This window comes from Mesoplodon mirus (genome assembly GCF_964341445.2).
Source record: "Mesoplodon mirus genome assembly, chromosome: 5".
NCBI classification, from domain to species: domain Eukaryota; kingdom Metazoa; phylum Chordata; class Mammalia; order Artiodactyla; family Ziphiidae; genus Mesoplodon; species Mesoplodon mirus.
This window is the reverse complement of record NC_138980.1, coordinates 152,279,554-152,296,130: the sequence shown is the minus strand read 5'-3', so window position 1 is coordinate 152,296,130 and position 16,577 is coordinate 152,279,554. Positions and strand designations below refer to the sequence as shown.

General features: G+C 34.0%; 1 protein-coding gene across 5 annotated transcripts in view; it reads right to left on the bottom strand.

Moving 5' to 3' along the window:
- Positions 1-16,577, bottom strand: part of RICTOR (RPTOR independent companion of MTOR complex 2) — a 120,510-nt gene that overhangs the window by 32,446 nt on the left and 71,487 nt on the right. For all 5 annotated transcript variants that reach the window (XM_082622822.1, XM_082622824.1, XM_082622823.1 and 2 more), the window contains exons 10-20: positions 16,066-16,133; positions 8,423-8,505; positions 7,259-7,346; positions 6,629-6,719; positions 6,450-6,516; positions 6,225-6,305; positions 4,464-4,564; positions 2,428-2,593; positions 2,029-2,130; positions 1,861-1,907; positions 201-336 (exon numbers count right to left, since the gene is read on the bottom strand). In XM_082622822.1, the coding sequence (XP_082478948.1) occupies positions 201-336; positions 1,861-1,907; positions 2,029-2,130; positions 2,428-2,593; positions 4,464-4,564; positions 6,225-6,305; positions 6,450-6,516; positions 6,629-6,719; positions 7,259-7,346; positions 8,423-8,505; positions 16,066-16,133 (1,030 nt within the window). The remainder of the gene's footprint in view (positions 1-200; positions 337-1,860; positions 1,908-2,028; positions 2,131-2,427; positions 2,594-4,463; positions 4,565-6,224; positions 6,306-6,449; positions 6,517-6,628; positions 6,720-7,258; positions 7,347-8,422; positions 8,506-16,065; positions 16,134-16,577) is intronic.

The following is a 16,577-nucleotide window of genomic DNA, read 5'->3' as shown; positions in this document are numbered from 1 at the left end:
ACAAGGGGAAAACCAGGTCTTCTAGAAGGCAAATTAATTGTCCAAAGTCACATAAGTAGATAGTGACTAAGTCAGGATAAAAATCTAGGTTTGGTCTCATTCTCGATGTTTCTAAATATAGCTTATGCCTCTTCAGAAATAAAAGGGGGCAAACTCAGTGAAAAACATTTACTCTGGAAAATATACAAAGTGCTTATTACCTCTTCAGACTCAAGAAGAAATTCTGTAAACTGGCAACCCACTACTGTGAGCTGCTTGGACTTGGCAAAATCCAGATCCAGATTGGCATATAATTTACTGCTGGGCTTGTAAAAATAAAGTAGTCTTCGGACAAACCTAAGATCACAATAAAAAATCAGCAACAAAGTAATAAACCAAATAATTCTTTTAGAATCTTAACGACAACTTATGATATAATAAGGTTTTGAATATGTTTTGGGTTTAAACCATTGAGCTAAATGGCAAGAAATTTAATAAACACATTTGGTACATTCCACACACAAACCAACCATAAAAAACAACAAAAAATCCCCTTCATTATAAAAAATATCTTTGGGAAATAAGAATTTTATGGTGAGATGCCTGACAGAAATAGTGGAGAAGAAAGATGCTAGCAGGAAAAATGCAGATATAACATAGCTAGAAGATACAGTTGGAGAAATATGAGGAAGCCACCTGGATATAAATTTTCTTTTTTTTTTCTTTTGAAATGCACATATTTTATTTTATTATCAGGTCTTTTTTTCTTTTCAACTCTCTTTTAATCCAGAACATATAAATTTTTTTCTACTGTACTTTATCAAGAACTTTGTCCCATGGCTCTATAAAATAATCTTATACTAGATAATTGTAAGCAAATGTTACCACACTATGATTTTATCAGTTTTTCACAATTAGGCAAAAAAGTCAACCATAAAAGCTCCAGGTAAAATTTAAGCAACTGAATTTATAAAGCAATGGATGATATTTCAATGTTATAATTTTCAACATTATGTTCTAAGCTTCCATGGAATTTAATTCAATTTAATTTCGAGCACTACAATCCAATCTAATAAAGGTGCCAGATCCAGGAGTTGGAGAAACAAAGTTGAATGAGACTTCACCTCTGTTCTCAAGGAGTCTGAAAAGTTAGTGCTATGCTTCTTTACCCCAATGTAATTCTTATATTCTATATATTTCTCAAAACTTAATACAGATATTAAGTTAAATATCACTGAGTAGATGAATATAATCAATTATAATGTCAATGATATGAACTTCTCAAAAACATGGAAGTAAAGCCCCTCTTATCCAATGAGATCAACACTGGTGGTTGGTCAGTCTAAACTCAGAAGGAGTAAAAATGCATGGGGTACTAGAAGACAGCACAATACCCTGAAGTACTGTATATGCTATAAACATTAGCATGTTTTATGGAAGGTGTGGTTGGTTATGAGGAGTGTAAAAAGGAAGAAGAATGAATAACCCTTCAAAGTCAGATGCAAAAGAAAGTAGAATTGGAATATTTAAAATGGCCATCATTTTGAAAGGGAGACACTATGTCCTTATTATGTCATTCTCATACATTAGGGCTAAGATATGTACATGGCTGATATTCCTCAATTTGAGAAACTTTAATCTCAAGTATTTCATTTGTTCCAAAACTAAAACCAGAATGTAAATAACCAGCAAAAGAATTAGCTGATGCTTTTTGGTTGTAAAATACAAACTATATACAAAAATATATATATGTACCTACTGAATACCAACTATTAAAATGTATGTATGTATCTTTAAAACATCAATTATTACTTTTAGTAGGTATCAGGCATAATATAATTCAAATCTAAGTTCTTTAAATGCAGAACAATTCTTACATACCTGTGCAACTGTTCATCTTTATAGTTTCTTAGATTTACATTTGGCCACTAGAAAAACATAATACGTTATATTATGTATTTATCAATTCCTAACATATAATTATGATGAAGTACAATGAATAAGAAAATGAAAACAATCAAGTCATTACCAAGAAGTATCTTATCATACCTTAAGAATGGTCCCTACAAGATTCCAATTCCATTCAAGATTCTCTTTATGTTGAAGGACTTGGCTATCTCTAAGGTTCATTAAAAGAGCTTCCTCTGTATCCTAAAATCACCAGAAAGTAATATGAAAAATTAAGACAAACTGGCCTCACGTTAAAAAACTAACTTCAAATTTTAAAAACAAAATGGAAGGTTTTTCATTTAAGGAAGATTATCAAGGTTTTCTAACTTTAAAAAGTTATAAAAACACAGTTCCACTGCCTAGTCATTATAAAACTTAGAAGCCTTCTGAAAATCCATATGCATGAATAAAACTGCAAACTCAAGCATGTATGCCTACTAAAATACAGTGGTTAAGAATTAGGAAATTAAATTGAAAATTGCATCTTCATATCAGTACCTTAAGAACAAATATATCTTTCTGAACTCGGAGATATTGATCCCGTTTCTGGTGTGTTGCAATTGCTTTCTGAATAATGTGATCTAAATGAAGGCTATAAGGCTTAGGTCCTCGTTTCTTCATTTCATGGAAGCGTTTTAAACAGTTCAGGGCTGCACTGGCTCGCCTAATGAGAAAAAAAATTAGTACAATTAATACAAGACTAGGGTAATTTTAAAGAGATCACTTTGGTAAATTATTCTATTAAAACTTGCATAAATCCATGTTAGAGAGTGTTACTAAAGAGTAAATTATTTAACCAAATTTGGAACCACAAAGAAAAAAAACAAGAACACAGATGATTTGTATGAAGAAACACTAATTATTTAGATTCAATGAAACATACTTACTAATCTTTTCTTCTATGGTGGTGGGTACTTTTTGTATGTTAGTTTTAAGAACTCCTTCCTCAAGGTCAGAACCTAGTGACCTTACTTTCTTATTCAAGTTTTAAAACCCTGCTTTTCATATTTAAGTCCTTAATCCATATGAAATTGATTTTTGTTTACAATATGAGGTTGGATAACCAATGATTCCAGTATCAACTGAACAGTCTCTATTTTCCCCACTAATCTGCAACTGTAAATGGGATCCTTTTAAAAATTATTTTATTTTTTAAATTAATTAATTATTTATTTTGGCTGTGTTGGGTCTTCGTTGCTGTGCACGGGCATTCTCTAGTTGCGGCGAGTGGGGGCTACTGCTTATTACGATGCACAGGCCTCTTACTGCTGTGGCTTTCCTTGTTGCGGAGCACGAGCTCTAAGAGCACAGGCTTCAGTAGTTGCAGCTCGTGGGCTGAGTAGTTGTGGCTTCTGGGCTCTAGAGTGCAGGCTCAGTAGTTGTAGCACATGGGCTTAGTTGCTCCGTGGCATGTGGGATCTTCCCGGACCAGGGATTGAACCCGTGTCTCCTGCACTGGCAGGTGGATTCTTAACCACTGTGCCACCAGGGAAGTCCCTAGAAATTATTTTAAATTCCCTTTTTGTGGTGCATAAAATACAGTTTTCTAGAATTTGGTAGCAATCTAGTCTCAACTTCAGAAATTCTGGTAAATACAAATCAGATTTAAAATTTAAAAACCTTAGGATGTGCCCAGATTGGCAAGTACTTATCAGTAAAGAGCTTACCGAGCTAAAAAAATCATTCTTAGATTATTACTGGAATTTTGAAGGTAAATTTGAATTCCTGATGAACACTAAATACCATGGCCATAATCTGACCTAGAGAGTTCAGGTCTATCAGGCTTTGGGAAAGTACATTTTTCCATCAAGAAACTACTAAAATAAAAGTTGAATGCCACCACTACCAATGTAAGCTTAAGAGTCAAAACTGATAGTCCCTAATGCCCTCAGTTTATAATACAACTTCAGTCTGTTAAATAATAGTATTTTCACTGACAGATTTAAAGCTAATAAACAAAGTATTATTTATTTATAGTGAGGCCCTTATGTGTACTTTTGAATTAATAAAGCTAACTAAACTTTTGAGAAATGTATTATAACTTAACAAAAATTCCTAGTTCTGAATAGCTAATGAACTACATTTCAAAACATTACAAAAAAAAAATGAAGCCTAAATATATAAATTCCAACTTTCTTTTTCCAACATTTTTAACCACACATACAAAAGAATACACTGTTAGTCTTAGTGCTTTAATTTGAAATAATTCAGACATTGAAAGAGACTGAACTCTTGCTCAAAACATAAAACAGTCCAAAAAACTCTCAATCCCAATATTCTTACTGATCTCGTAGAAAGTTTACGTCCTTGTCCAGAAACATGCTAGAAAAGGGTTGATTTTACTAAACTAAAATACTCTGTAGCCTAAAATACAAATTATTTTTAAAAATTGTGGATTTTCCTCTTACCCAAAGGCTTCCCTAAATAATTCCCAGGTATAACCTATATATACTACTTTCTTATAAAGAAAATAAGGTCATCTAAGTGGGTATTAAATATACAGGCACAAGCTTTGCTAGAGCTCTGATACTTACAGTCTCTTTTCCTTAGGGATATCAAAGGATGCAGCCATATTCATTAGGGTTGGCAGGCAGTGCAAATGATGGCTATGTGAATGAGGAAGAATTGTGTTTGCCTAAAATGAACCATAATATTTTTGAAAAATAGAGTATTTTATGTTACAGATTATCCACAGATATAATGCTAAAAGGTTTTACTCATGAATTATTCATTTTCTACTATATACTTATAGCTAATTTTTATCTCATCTACTTTCAACAAGGATGAGTTGTAACAAATATAAAGATACAGGCTCATATTACGTTAATAAAACTCTAAATTTCATACATCCTTTATTATAACATTAAATTATAATTTTAAGTGGCACCCAATTAAACTCACTTCTTAAATAATCTAAAAGGACTATATGTCAAAACTTGGATCCAGTGTTATAATGTTATGTTAAAAGTAGCATTTAAACTGCTGGATGCAATAACATAACTTATCAGTTGACTTCTTAGGTTTAAAAACCACCTTCTCAAAACAGGTTTGTCTCATATTCCAACAATCTTTAAATAAGAAACTTGTCTTCTGCTTTCCAAACAAAGTCCTACCACCCAATCTGCTTTCTACCAATAAAGACAAATTAATTAAATGTGGAAGCCAGAAGATGTAAGAATAACAAGCAATGAACTAACACTGCTATACTCAAAATGACTAGCTTTTATATTTCAAGGGAATCACAGAATTCTGGTGTATGGGGGAAGGGAATGGATGAAATTTATTAAAGAGATTCCTTCACATAAAGGCAAATAATTCTGGATATTGACATCCTTACAGAAATGGTATCTTAATTAAAATAAAAATAATCACACCTGAGATTCTGCAATATTACAATTATCTCATAGATGGACTGAAGGAAAACAGAGCAAGTGGCTAAATAATTCAACTGTCTAACAAGACAGTTTAATCATTAAACTCTGTTTAATTCTCTTTTGCTCACTCACAAAGCCCAACTGCTATGTAGGAAAAAAACCCTGGTGATGGAGGGGACCAAAAACAACTACAAAAACAAAAAATATTCTGCCAATAATAAGCCATAACATAATTTTAAAAGATTTGCCATAAGTTTTCTTAATGAGTTTAAAGTGGTTCTTTTTATTGTTTATTAACTAATCGGTGACAGAAATATAAATTTCTAATTTGCAAATAATCAGAGTACCCTCACTGCTTGATCTGCTGGGAGTAGAGAATGATCAGATTACTTTGCTAGCTCCTCGTTTCCAGAAGTTACTGATGTCATAAAATCATGGCCCCCAAAAAAGATTCCCACCCTCCAAACCTAAACTTACAAATTTACAGAGAAGTATGTGTTCAAATGAGGCATTATATTTATACTTTTTTCCACAAAGTTTTCTAAAATTCAGGCACCGACTATTATATATCAATTCGATTTAGCTGACTGAAGTAATACCTATAGTTTTGTAATTTCATGCTTTTTAGGTAAGAAGTCATTCTAAGAGAAAGACTTTTAGGACTCAAAATGTCAGCATCAAAAGTGAGTATAAAAAAGCAATATTCAGTTCTCTATTTTTTATATTTATTCCATTTACAAAACCAGCCTATATATATAAGATACAAGGTATCAAGGGTTCTTTTTAATGCAAAGATAAACATTCAAATAAATGCAAACTTATTTTTTTTTGAGATAATGCAAAGTAACATCGTTAAAATAGCCTGTTTCATAAATTAAAACATTAATAGTATGAAACATAATCAGAAGTTGTTAAACTTACCATATGTAAAAGCTCTCCTAAAAGGATGGTAGCTCTCACTGAGATATGGTCATCGCTGTTTGTTATCACCTCAACCAAACCCTTTGAAAATAAGAAGAAAATATCATAGTTGCAAAATAGTATATATGAATATAATTATGCATCATATGTTTGTTGGTCTGAAAGAATTCTGTTAGAGAAAATAAAATAAATAAAATAGAATAGAATAAGGTTTATAACTCTTACCTCTAAAAGCCCATTACGAATAAATGCTGAGAGTATCAGTGCCAAATAATTATCCATGAGGTCTGGCCTAGAAATAAGCACGGCACAGAAAAATTTAAATATTGTTCCATACACTACAAAATTTAACATAAAAATAGTAATTGTAATAAATCTGAACTATTTCTATATCTGAAGTCTACCTGGATCTGGCACGATGAGGAAGAATAGTTTTTGCCTCAGCTGCTACAAAGCCATCCGAAAGCCTCCAACTGTCTTGGAATCTACCTGGATCTAAAATAGTTAAATTTAGATAGTTAGAAGAAAATAATATACCAATGAAACACTTCAAATAACCATCAGCTAAGCAGGCTACAAATAATTTTCTTAAATGTTCGTTAAAAAAAAAAAAAAAGACTCAAGAAGGCATACAGAAAAAAATGATTTATGTAAATGAATACAGATTTAACTTGCTTCACTGAGGGACTCAGAGTCATGTGGGCTAAAATAAAATAACAAGAATCAAATAATCTACTGTGAGAATCACATAAGGTTTCTTATTAACTCCTCTCTTCCTTACTTAGTCCATCCTTCTATTAATTTCACTGCTCATTTCAGGAGCTAGGGTGATGGAGAAGAAATTAAAATTTCTTTTTAGAAATTTATCTGAGGTTTTATTTTTATATTAATTTCAGGCCACAAATAGGCAGTAAGAAAAGAAAATGATATTCAATATTTAGTTCAGTATTTTTCCTTTGAGGAACTCTGTCTCCATTAGATAATCCATTTAAAAAATTATAATATATGAGTAGTGAATGCACTTCAATACTTACCTACACTGAGCAGTGCTTCTATGAACTCTTCCGTCACAACAGGTAGAGGAAGACGAAATATATCATAAAGCACTTCAAGGAGACCTCGCTGCAAGTACAAATAAATACAGTTCATTTATTTTTATGGAATAAATCTTTGTTTGCAATTTTTTTAATGTCCTATTCACAGATTAAAATTGATAAAAACAGAACTACTGTATTTTAGAAAACTATCATTATCAGGCCTATATTACAGAAGAGATAACTACTGAATGCTTACTACATATACATGATGTAATCCTGTCAATAAATCTTTTATTATCCCCACTGTACACATGAAGAAATACATTTAAAGGTTAAAAATAATTTGCCGAAGGTCATGGAGCTATAAATAATAAAACCAGGAGTCAAACCTCAGTCGGCCAGACTCAAAGGACCATGTTCTTTCACCATTTACTGAGTAAGAAGTCAACTGAATTGGAACCTTTCCATCTATAATTACATCCTTCCATGTTCTAAATGCTTTTATTTTTAGTTCACATTTTAAGCAAGGCACCTCTAGCTAATATTTACTACTAATAATAAGAAACAAAGGGGCAAATTTTGTCCCTTTGAACAAAATTAAAACAAAAACATTAAAGAGGAAAAGGAAGAACCACATGAAGAGTTAATTTTTTTCCTCTAATTTCAATTTGTTTTAGTTGTTTAATACAATTCCTATACACTAATAACTTAGAACTATGTCTAAAAAAAAGGATATAAATAACCCAATTTTAATCAGAACCACTACTCATAACATATAAAAACACAAGTTAGAAGGCATAAGTTGCATAAATACTATATTTACTTTTTAAGTATATTTTTCTGTACTGCTTGAACCTTTTACAATGAGAATGCCCCTGTGTATTGTTTGCACTTTTTATTGAATAAAGCATAATTAATTTCACATTTTTAATCTAATTCTAATACAGCCCTAGTTCCTAACAACAGCAGTGTTTCAAATGACTCATATTATATTCTTAGGGTTCAACTAAGTAGTAAATATTTATTCATGTATTTTTAAAATGCTCTGTGATACAGATTAACAATTCATGAGGAAAAAGCATTACCTGAAATAAATTTTTTCCAATTAATTTCCTCCACTAAAACTCCACGAATGAAACAATCAGAATAACTTTTACCTACCCTTATTTCCATATTTGGAATGCAAAGTACTCCAATTAGAGACTGAATCCCAGAGTTTCCAGGTTTACATAAATTAATAATACCTAAAAAAGATAAAAAGAAAAAAAAATAATTGATTTGAATTTCAAAAAAATTTTCTATAGTAATGTATCCATAATACAAAATGTGACATTTTTCCAAGCCAAATTACACTATTACATTATTTGATTATCATAATTGATAGTATATTTCAAACATTCTCTGAATTTCCCAATTAGAGGTTATCAATAATTTATCCTTTAAATTACTTCTTCTGTTTGTTTCATACCCAAAAAGGTTTCATGAATCTGACTGCCTATTATTCCCATTTTCTGATGAGTGATTCTCAGGGATATTGGAGAGAATAAGACAATGTCTTGCTTATTTAACACTTTCTCAACCTAAACTGATAAACTTTGCTTGGCATTTGCCTTTTAAAAGTTTAAGTCTAAAACTTAACGAATGCACAGAAGAGTATAACCAACAGACTTCAAATAAACCGCATGGATCAAAATATTAAGTGAGAGAATTTACTCAAACAATTTAAAACATATTAACACCATGTCACAAAAAAAGATATGTATCAGTAAGTAGTCAATAAACACAAAAGTGTTCAATATCATTAGTCACTGGGGAATGCAAATTACAGTCAAAATAAGAGACTGTCACACACCCACTAGAGTGGCTGAAATTAAAAACTGATAACACCAGATGCTGGCAAGGATGTACAGCAACTGGAACTCACATACCTACATGATAGGAGTATAAAATAGTGCTTCAGTATTTTGAGAAAAAGTCTTGCAGTTTCTCATAAAACTAAACATATATCGGGACTTCCCTGGTGGTGCAGTGGTTAAGAATCCACCTGCCTATGCAGGGGACAGGGGTTCGAGCTCTGGTATGGGAAGATCCCACATGCTGTGGATCAACTAAGCCCGTGCGCCACAACTACTGAGCCTGTGTTCTAAAGCCCACAAGCCACAACTACTGAGTTCGTGTGCCACAACTACTGAAGCCTGAGCGCTGCAACTACTAAGTCCGCGTGCTGCAACTAATGAAGCCCATGCACCTAGAGCCCGTGCCCTGCAACAAGAGAAGCCACTGCAATGAGAAGCCCGCGCACTGCAAAGAGTAGCCCCTGCTCACCACAACTAGAGAAAGCCCGCGTGCAGCAACAAAGACCCAACACAGCCAAAAAAACCCCACCATATATCCACCCTGTGACTCAGCAGTTCTATTTGGTATTTACCCAAAAGGAAACAAAGTTTATATCTGAAAAAAATTTTTACAATGCTGCTCACAGTAGCTCTATTTAGAATGGTCAAAACTGGAAACAGGTCAGGTATTCACTAACAGGAGGAAGGCTAAAAACACAGTGATATATTTACCCAGTGGAATACTACTCAGCAATAAAAAGGAACATATTACTGATATATACAACATGAATCAGTAGCATTATGCTGAGTGAAATCAGAATCATTAAGTTGAGTGAAAAAAGCCTACACACAAAAGTATACATATACTATGATTCCACTTAAATGAAGTTTCAGAACAGGCAAAAATGATTTGTGATAAAAAATAAACAGAGCAGTGGTTGCTTCTTACAGGAGTGGGGTCAGGGATTAACTAGGAAGGGACATGAGAGAACTTCCTGCGATGATGGTAATATTCTATATCCTAAAAAGAGTTTGGATACACAGGTATAAGCATTTGTCAAAACTCATCAAATTGCAGACTCAAGATTTGTGCATTTCACTGTAAGGGGTAAATTTTACCTCAAAGCATCCCCCCCCAAAAAAACCCTCAGAAACAAACAAAAATAACCAAATAAGAACCCTAAACAAATACTGAACTTTAGGTAATAATGTGCATGCTGAAGTGTTTAGGAATCAAGAGCACTTAATTTTGCAACTTCTTTAAAATGCATTAGAATAACATGAGGACTGATGAATTCTCAGAGGACTAGGCAGATGGGTAGATATGTAATAAAGCAAATAGAGCAAAATCTAAGTGGTAGGAGTATATGGTGTTCACTGTATAATTTTTCTGTATAGTTGGAATTTTTGATAATAAAATGTTAGGGGAAACATTTTTAAAAAGTAAAGGAAAACATTTCTAAAAAGTCATATAGGATTCTGAAGTTCCCTGTTATTTCTAGCTAAGCACATATATCTATATTTATGAATAATATGTATCTTCTCTTGGCACTTAGGTTCAAAATTCAAATTAAAACATAATAGACAGACTTACTTAAAATACCAAAATAGTGTTTCTCAAACTTTGATGTCTGACAGTAATTTGAGAGATTATAGCTTAAGATACAATGATCTGCAATCATAGTCTGCACTAATAGGGAAAACAGGCTACTGCAACTCAAAAAGAAACTGTGCTCTAAAAGTTCATTTTTCAGTCAGTTTTTTGGATTTTGAAATATATGGCAGAAATAACATTACAAACATACAAAAGCTCATTTAACCCATACACAGTATCACAGAATCTAATACTATTTAGGAAATGATTTCTGTGAGAAAATGTTTTCAGAATTCTAACTTGAATAATATTCCAGTTCTTACTTCAATAGAAGGGAAGAACACTCCGACCTTTTAAGTTTCTAATGATCACTGCATTAAAGGACTCTAGGACAAACTGAAGCACAGCAGAAAAATGTTTAAGAGAAACAAGAGACTGACAGAGATTAGAGGTACAGTGACTGGAGAGCAGAGTCTACAGTAGGGAGAATGAGAAGACAATAGCTAGGCTGTACTGGTGGTCAGAGTTGGGATAGAATTCATTCTTGGGGGGAAGAAAGAAACCACTCTAATGGCAAGGAAGCTGAAGAATGGTGAAGGACAGTAGCTGTAGCTACAGAAAATAAAGTTATAAGTGATTTCTGAGGCAAGGGCACTGAGAGTTAACCTTGGCAGGAGGACTGTGTTGGTTTTCTACATTGAAAGATGTGTGGAGGCTAGTAAAGTATAAAAAATGATGTGTGATGGTTGAGCCCTCATAGAATCCTAGGTTGTCCATGAGGATAAGGGGAAATAGGCAGTCATGAGGTATAGGTTGGGATTTTTACCAAAATGTGAGAGGCCGGAGGAAGTCCTTGTACATATATTGGCTAGGGGCCAAGTCTATAGCTGGGATAGTCATTTTTATGGAAAAGATGTTAGCTGGTTACTTAAGTATACAGAAATGTTCAAGTAAATTTTCCTGTTCTATTTATTGCTATACTCCTTTGTATGCTATCCCTTAAATTATTCTGCAAAGTCAAGAAGGAAGAGGTTGGCTTCCCTTGTGGCGAAGTGGTTAAGAATCCACCTGTCAAGGCAGGGGACACGGGTTCCAGCCCTGGTTTGGGAAGATCCCACATGCCGCGTAGCAACTAAGCCCATGCGCCACAACTACTGAGCCTGCGCTCTACAGCCCGCAAGCCACAACTACTGAGCTCACGTGCCACAACTACTGAGGCCTGTGCTCCTAGAGCCTGTGCTCTGCAACAAGAGAAGCCACCGCAATGAGAAGCCCATGCACTGCAATGAAGAGTAGCCCCTGCTCGCCACTAGAGAAAACCTGCATGCAGCAACAAAGACAACGCAGCCAAAAATTACATAATATTTTTTTTTAAAAAAGGAAGAGGTAATCATTAATACAAAATAACACATTTAGTGGTGGTATTATTTTAAGAAAAATGTTTGCTTTTTATTCCATGGAGAAGTAAAACATGTATAATCCCTCCTTTCAAGAAATACTGGACTACTAGGCAATAGAAATAAAAGCAAAAATACAGTTTTCTCCAGGTATATGCCCAGGAGTGGGACTGCTGGGTCATATGGTAGTTCTATTTTTAGTTTTTTAAGGAACCTCCATACCATTCTCCACAGTGGCTGTACCAATTTACATTCCCACCAACAGTGCAAGAGGGTTCCCTTTTCTCCACACCCTCTCCAGCATTTATTATTTGTAGACTTTTTAATGAGGGCTATTCTGATCGGTGTGAGGTGATACCTCACTGTAGTTTTGATTTGCATTTCCCCAATAATTAGTGATGTTGAGCATCTTTGCATGTGCTTTTTGGCCATCTGTATGCCTTCTTTGGAGAAATGTCTATTTAGATCTTCTGCCCATTTTCTGATTGGGTTATCTGGTTTTCTGATACTGAACCGCATGAGCTGTTTATATATTTTGGAGATTAATCCCTTGTCAGTTGCTTCATTTGCAAATATCTTCCCCCATCCTGAGGGTTGTCTTTTTGTTTTGTTTATGGTTTCCTTTGCTGTGCAAACACTTTTAAGTTTAATTAGATCGCATTTATTTTTGTTTTTATTTTCATTACTCTAGGAGGTGAATCAAAAAAGACCTTACTGTGATTTATGTCAGAGTGTTTTGCCTATGTTTTCCTCTACGAGTTTTATAGTGTCCAGCATTACATTTAAGTCTTTAATCCATCTGGAGTTTATTTTTGTGTATGGTGTTAGGGAGTGCTTTAATTTCATTCTTTTACATGTAGCTGTCCAGTTTTCCCAGCACCACTTACTGAAGAGACTGTCTTTTCTCCATTGTATACTCTTGCCTCCTTTGTCGTAGATTAATTGACCATAGGTGAGTGGGTTTATTTCTGGGCTTTCTATCCTGTTCCATTGATCTATATTTCTGTTTTTATGCCAGTCCCATACTGTTTTGATGATTGTAGCTTTGTAGTATAGTCTGAAGTCAGGGAGCCTGATTCCTCCAGCTCCATTTTTCTTTCTCAAGATTGCTTTGGCTATTCGGGTCTTTTATGTTTTCATACAGATTTTGTGTTCTAGTTACATGAAAAATGTCATTGGTAATCTGATAGGGATTGCACTGAATCTGTAGATTGCTTTGGGGAGTATAGTCATTTTCACAATATTGATTATTCCAATCCAAGAACATGGTATATCTTCCCATCTGTTTGTGTCGTCTTTGATTTCTTTCGTCAATATCTTACAGTTTTCTGAGTACAGGTCTTTTGCCTCTTTAGGTAGGTTTATTCTTAGGTATTTTATTGTTTATGTTGCGATGGTAAATGGGACTGTTTCCGTAATTTCTCTTTCTGATCTTTCATTGTTAGTGTAAAGGAATGCACCCCAATGTTCACTGCAGCACTATTTCCAATAGCCAGAACATGGAAGCAACCTAAATGTCCAACAACAGAGGAATGGATAAAGAAAACATGGTACATATATATAGTGGAATATTATTGGCAATAAAAAAATAACAAAGTAATGCCATTTGCAGCAACAGAGATGAATCCAGAGATTATCATACTGAGTGAAGTAAGTTCGACACAGAAAGACAAATATATGATATCGCTTATATGTGGAACCTAGAAAAGAAAAGGGGGGGTACAAATGAGCTTACTTACAAAAACAGAAGTAGAGTCATGGATGTAGAAAACAAACTTACGGTTACAAGGGGATAAGAGTGGGGGAGGGATAAACTGGGAGATTGGGACTGACATGTATACACAACTACATATAAAATACATAACTAATAATAACCTGCCATATAGCACAGGGAATTCTACTCAATACTCTGCAATGGCCTACATGGGAAAAGAATCTAAAAAAAAAAAAAAGTGGATATATGTATAACTGATTCACTTGGCTGTACACCTGAAACTAACGCAATACTGTAAATCAACTATACTCCAATAAAAATTAAAAAAAAAAAAAAAGAAAAGCAAAAATAAACAAATGGGACCTAATGAAAGTTATAAGCTTCTGCACAGCAAAGGAAACCATAAACAAAATGAAAAGACAACCTATGAAGTGGGAGAAAATATTTGCAAATGAGGTAACCGACAAGGGATTAATTTCCAAAATATACAAACAGCTCACACAACTCAATAACAAAAAAACAAGCAAACCAATCAAAAAATGGACAGAAGACCTAAACAGACATTTCTCCCAAGAAGACATACAGATGGCCAATAGGCACACGAAAAGATGCTCAACATCACTAATTATTAGAGAAATGCAAATCAAAACTACAATGAGGTATCAGCCCACACCAGTCAGAATGGCCATCATTAAAAAGTCTACAAATAGGGCTTCCCTGGTGGCACAGTGGTTGAGAGTCTGCCTGCCGATGCAGGGGACACGGGTTCGTGCCCCAGTCCAGGGGGATCCCACGTGCCGCAGAGTGGCTGGGCCCGTGAGCTGTGGCCGCTGGGCCTGTGCGTCAGGAGCCTGTGTTCCACGGCAAGAGAGGCCACAGCAGTGAGAGGCCCGTGTACCGCAAAAAAAAAAAAAGTCTATAAATAATAAATGCTGGAGAGGTTGTGGAGAAATAGGAACCCTCCTACACTGTTGGTGGGAATGTAAATTGGTGCAGCCGTTATGGAAAACAGTATGGAGGTTTCTTTAAAAACTAAAAATAGAGTTACCACATGATCCTGCAATCCCATGCCTGGGCATATAACCAGAGAAAACTCTAATTTGAAAAGATACATGCAGACTGTTATACAGAGTGAAATAAGTCAGAAAGAGAAAAACAAATATTGTATATTAACGCATATATGTGGAATCTAGAAAAATGGTACAGATGAACTGGTTTGCAAGGCAGAAATAGAGACACAGATGTAGAGAACAAACATATGGACACCAATGGGGGGAGAGCAGGGCGGGGAGGGGATGAATTGGGAGAGGGACTGACATATATACACTAATATGTATAAAATAGATAACTAATAAGAACCTGCTATATAAAAAAATAAAATAAAAATTTAAAAAAAGCAAACATGAAAATAAATTTAAATAAATAAATAAAAGATACATGCACCCCAATGTTCACTGCAGCACTATTTACAAAAGCCAAGACATGGAAGCAATCTAAATGTCCATCAACAGATGAATGGATAAAGATGTGAGATACACACACACACACACAATGAAATATTACTTAGCCATAAAAAAGAATGAAATAATGCCATATGCAGCAACATGGATGGACCTAGAGATTATCATTATACTAAGTGAAGTAAGTCAGATAGAAAGACAAATACCATACGATATCACTTATATGTGGAATCTAAAATATGATACAAATGGATTTATTTATGAAACAGAAACAGACTCACAGACAGGGAAAACAAACTTATGGTTACCAAAGGGGAAAGGGAGTGGGGGAGCGATAAATTAGGAGTTTGGGATTTACAGATACACACTACTATATATAAAATAAACAACAAGGTCCTACTGTATAGTACAGGGAACTATATTCAACATCCTGTAATAAACCATAATGAAAAAGAATGTAATTTGGGACTACTAATGTCCTACCTTGTTTATTTGGTATTTATGACATTCTACATTATATTTTTAGGAACAAACTTTAGTTACATATTCAACTAACACTCTTAAACATTTTTTTTGGTATAGATCTTGTTTAAGTTTATTTTAATGCCCAGGTTATCATTAGCACATTGACTTACAAATGGTCAATTTTAAGACTTGTGTACAAACCCCTCTTGGTTCTAATGATAACATATAAAGAAAGACTAGGTTAACATCTAAAGCAGATGCTACAATAATTATTCAACATTTGAAAAAATAGCCAAGCTTTTCTTATTGGATGTTATAAAGCAGCACAGAGGAACTTACCTGCCCATGACCGGAATGTTGCTATGATTCCCATTTTACTTGCTAGAAACCTTGCTTCTCTGTCTTCTCTGTTGGGTGAGGTGGTGGGGTAGGGGGGGTCAAAGAAATTAAATGTTAAAATAAAAAGTGAGTTTTTCCTACCACTATCAGAATAAGAGCTATCATTACTTAACATTTAAATATTTACATAGGAAATTCAACAATATATTAAAAGAAAATAAAGATCAGATCTACCTCAAAACAAATTACACAATTATGTACTGATCACACCTCCCCCTATTTAAAATTCACAACATCTTTTAAAACAAATTATAAATTCCGCTTTCCCACTGAGTTCTACTTTTCCTGCTCTTTCTGAAAACTATTCTTAGGTAGCTCACTAACACCTTTAATTGAGCATTAGAGACAACACCAGCCTGCTTAATAAGCATCTCTGTCAAAATACTGCCCCTTAGCGAAGAAAATTACCACATAAACCTCTTACTTTTACCACATGTATTCTCTTTACTTCA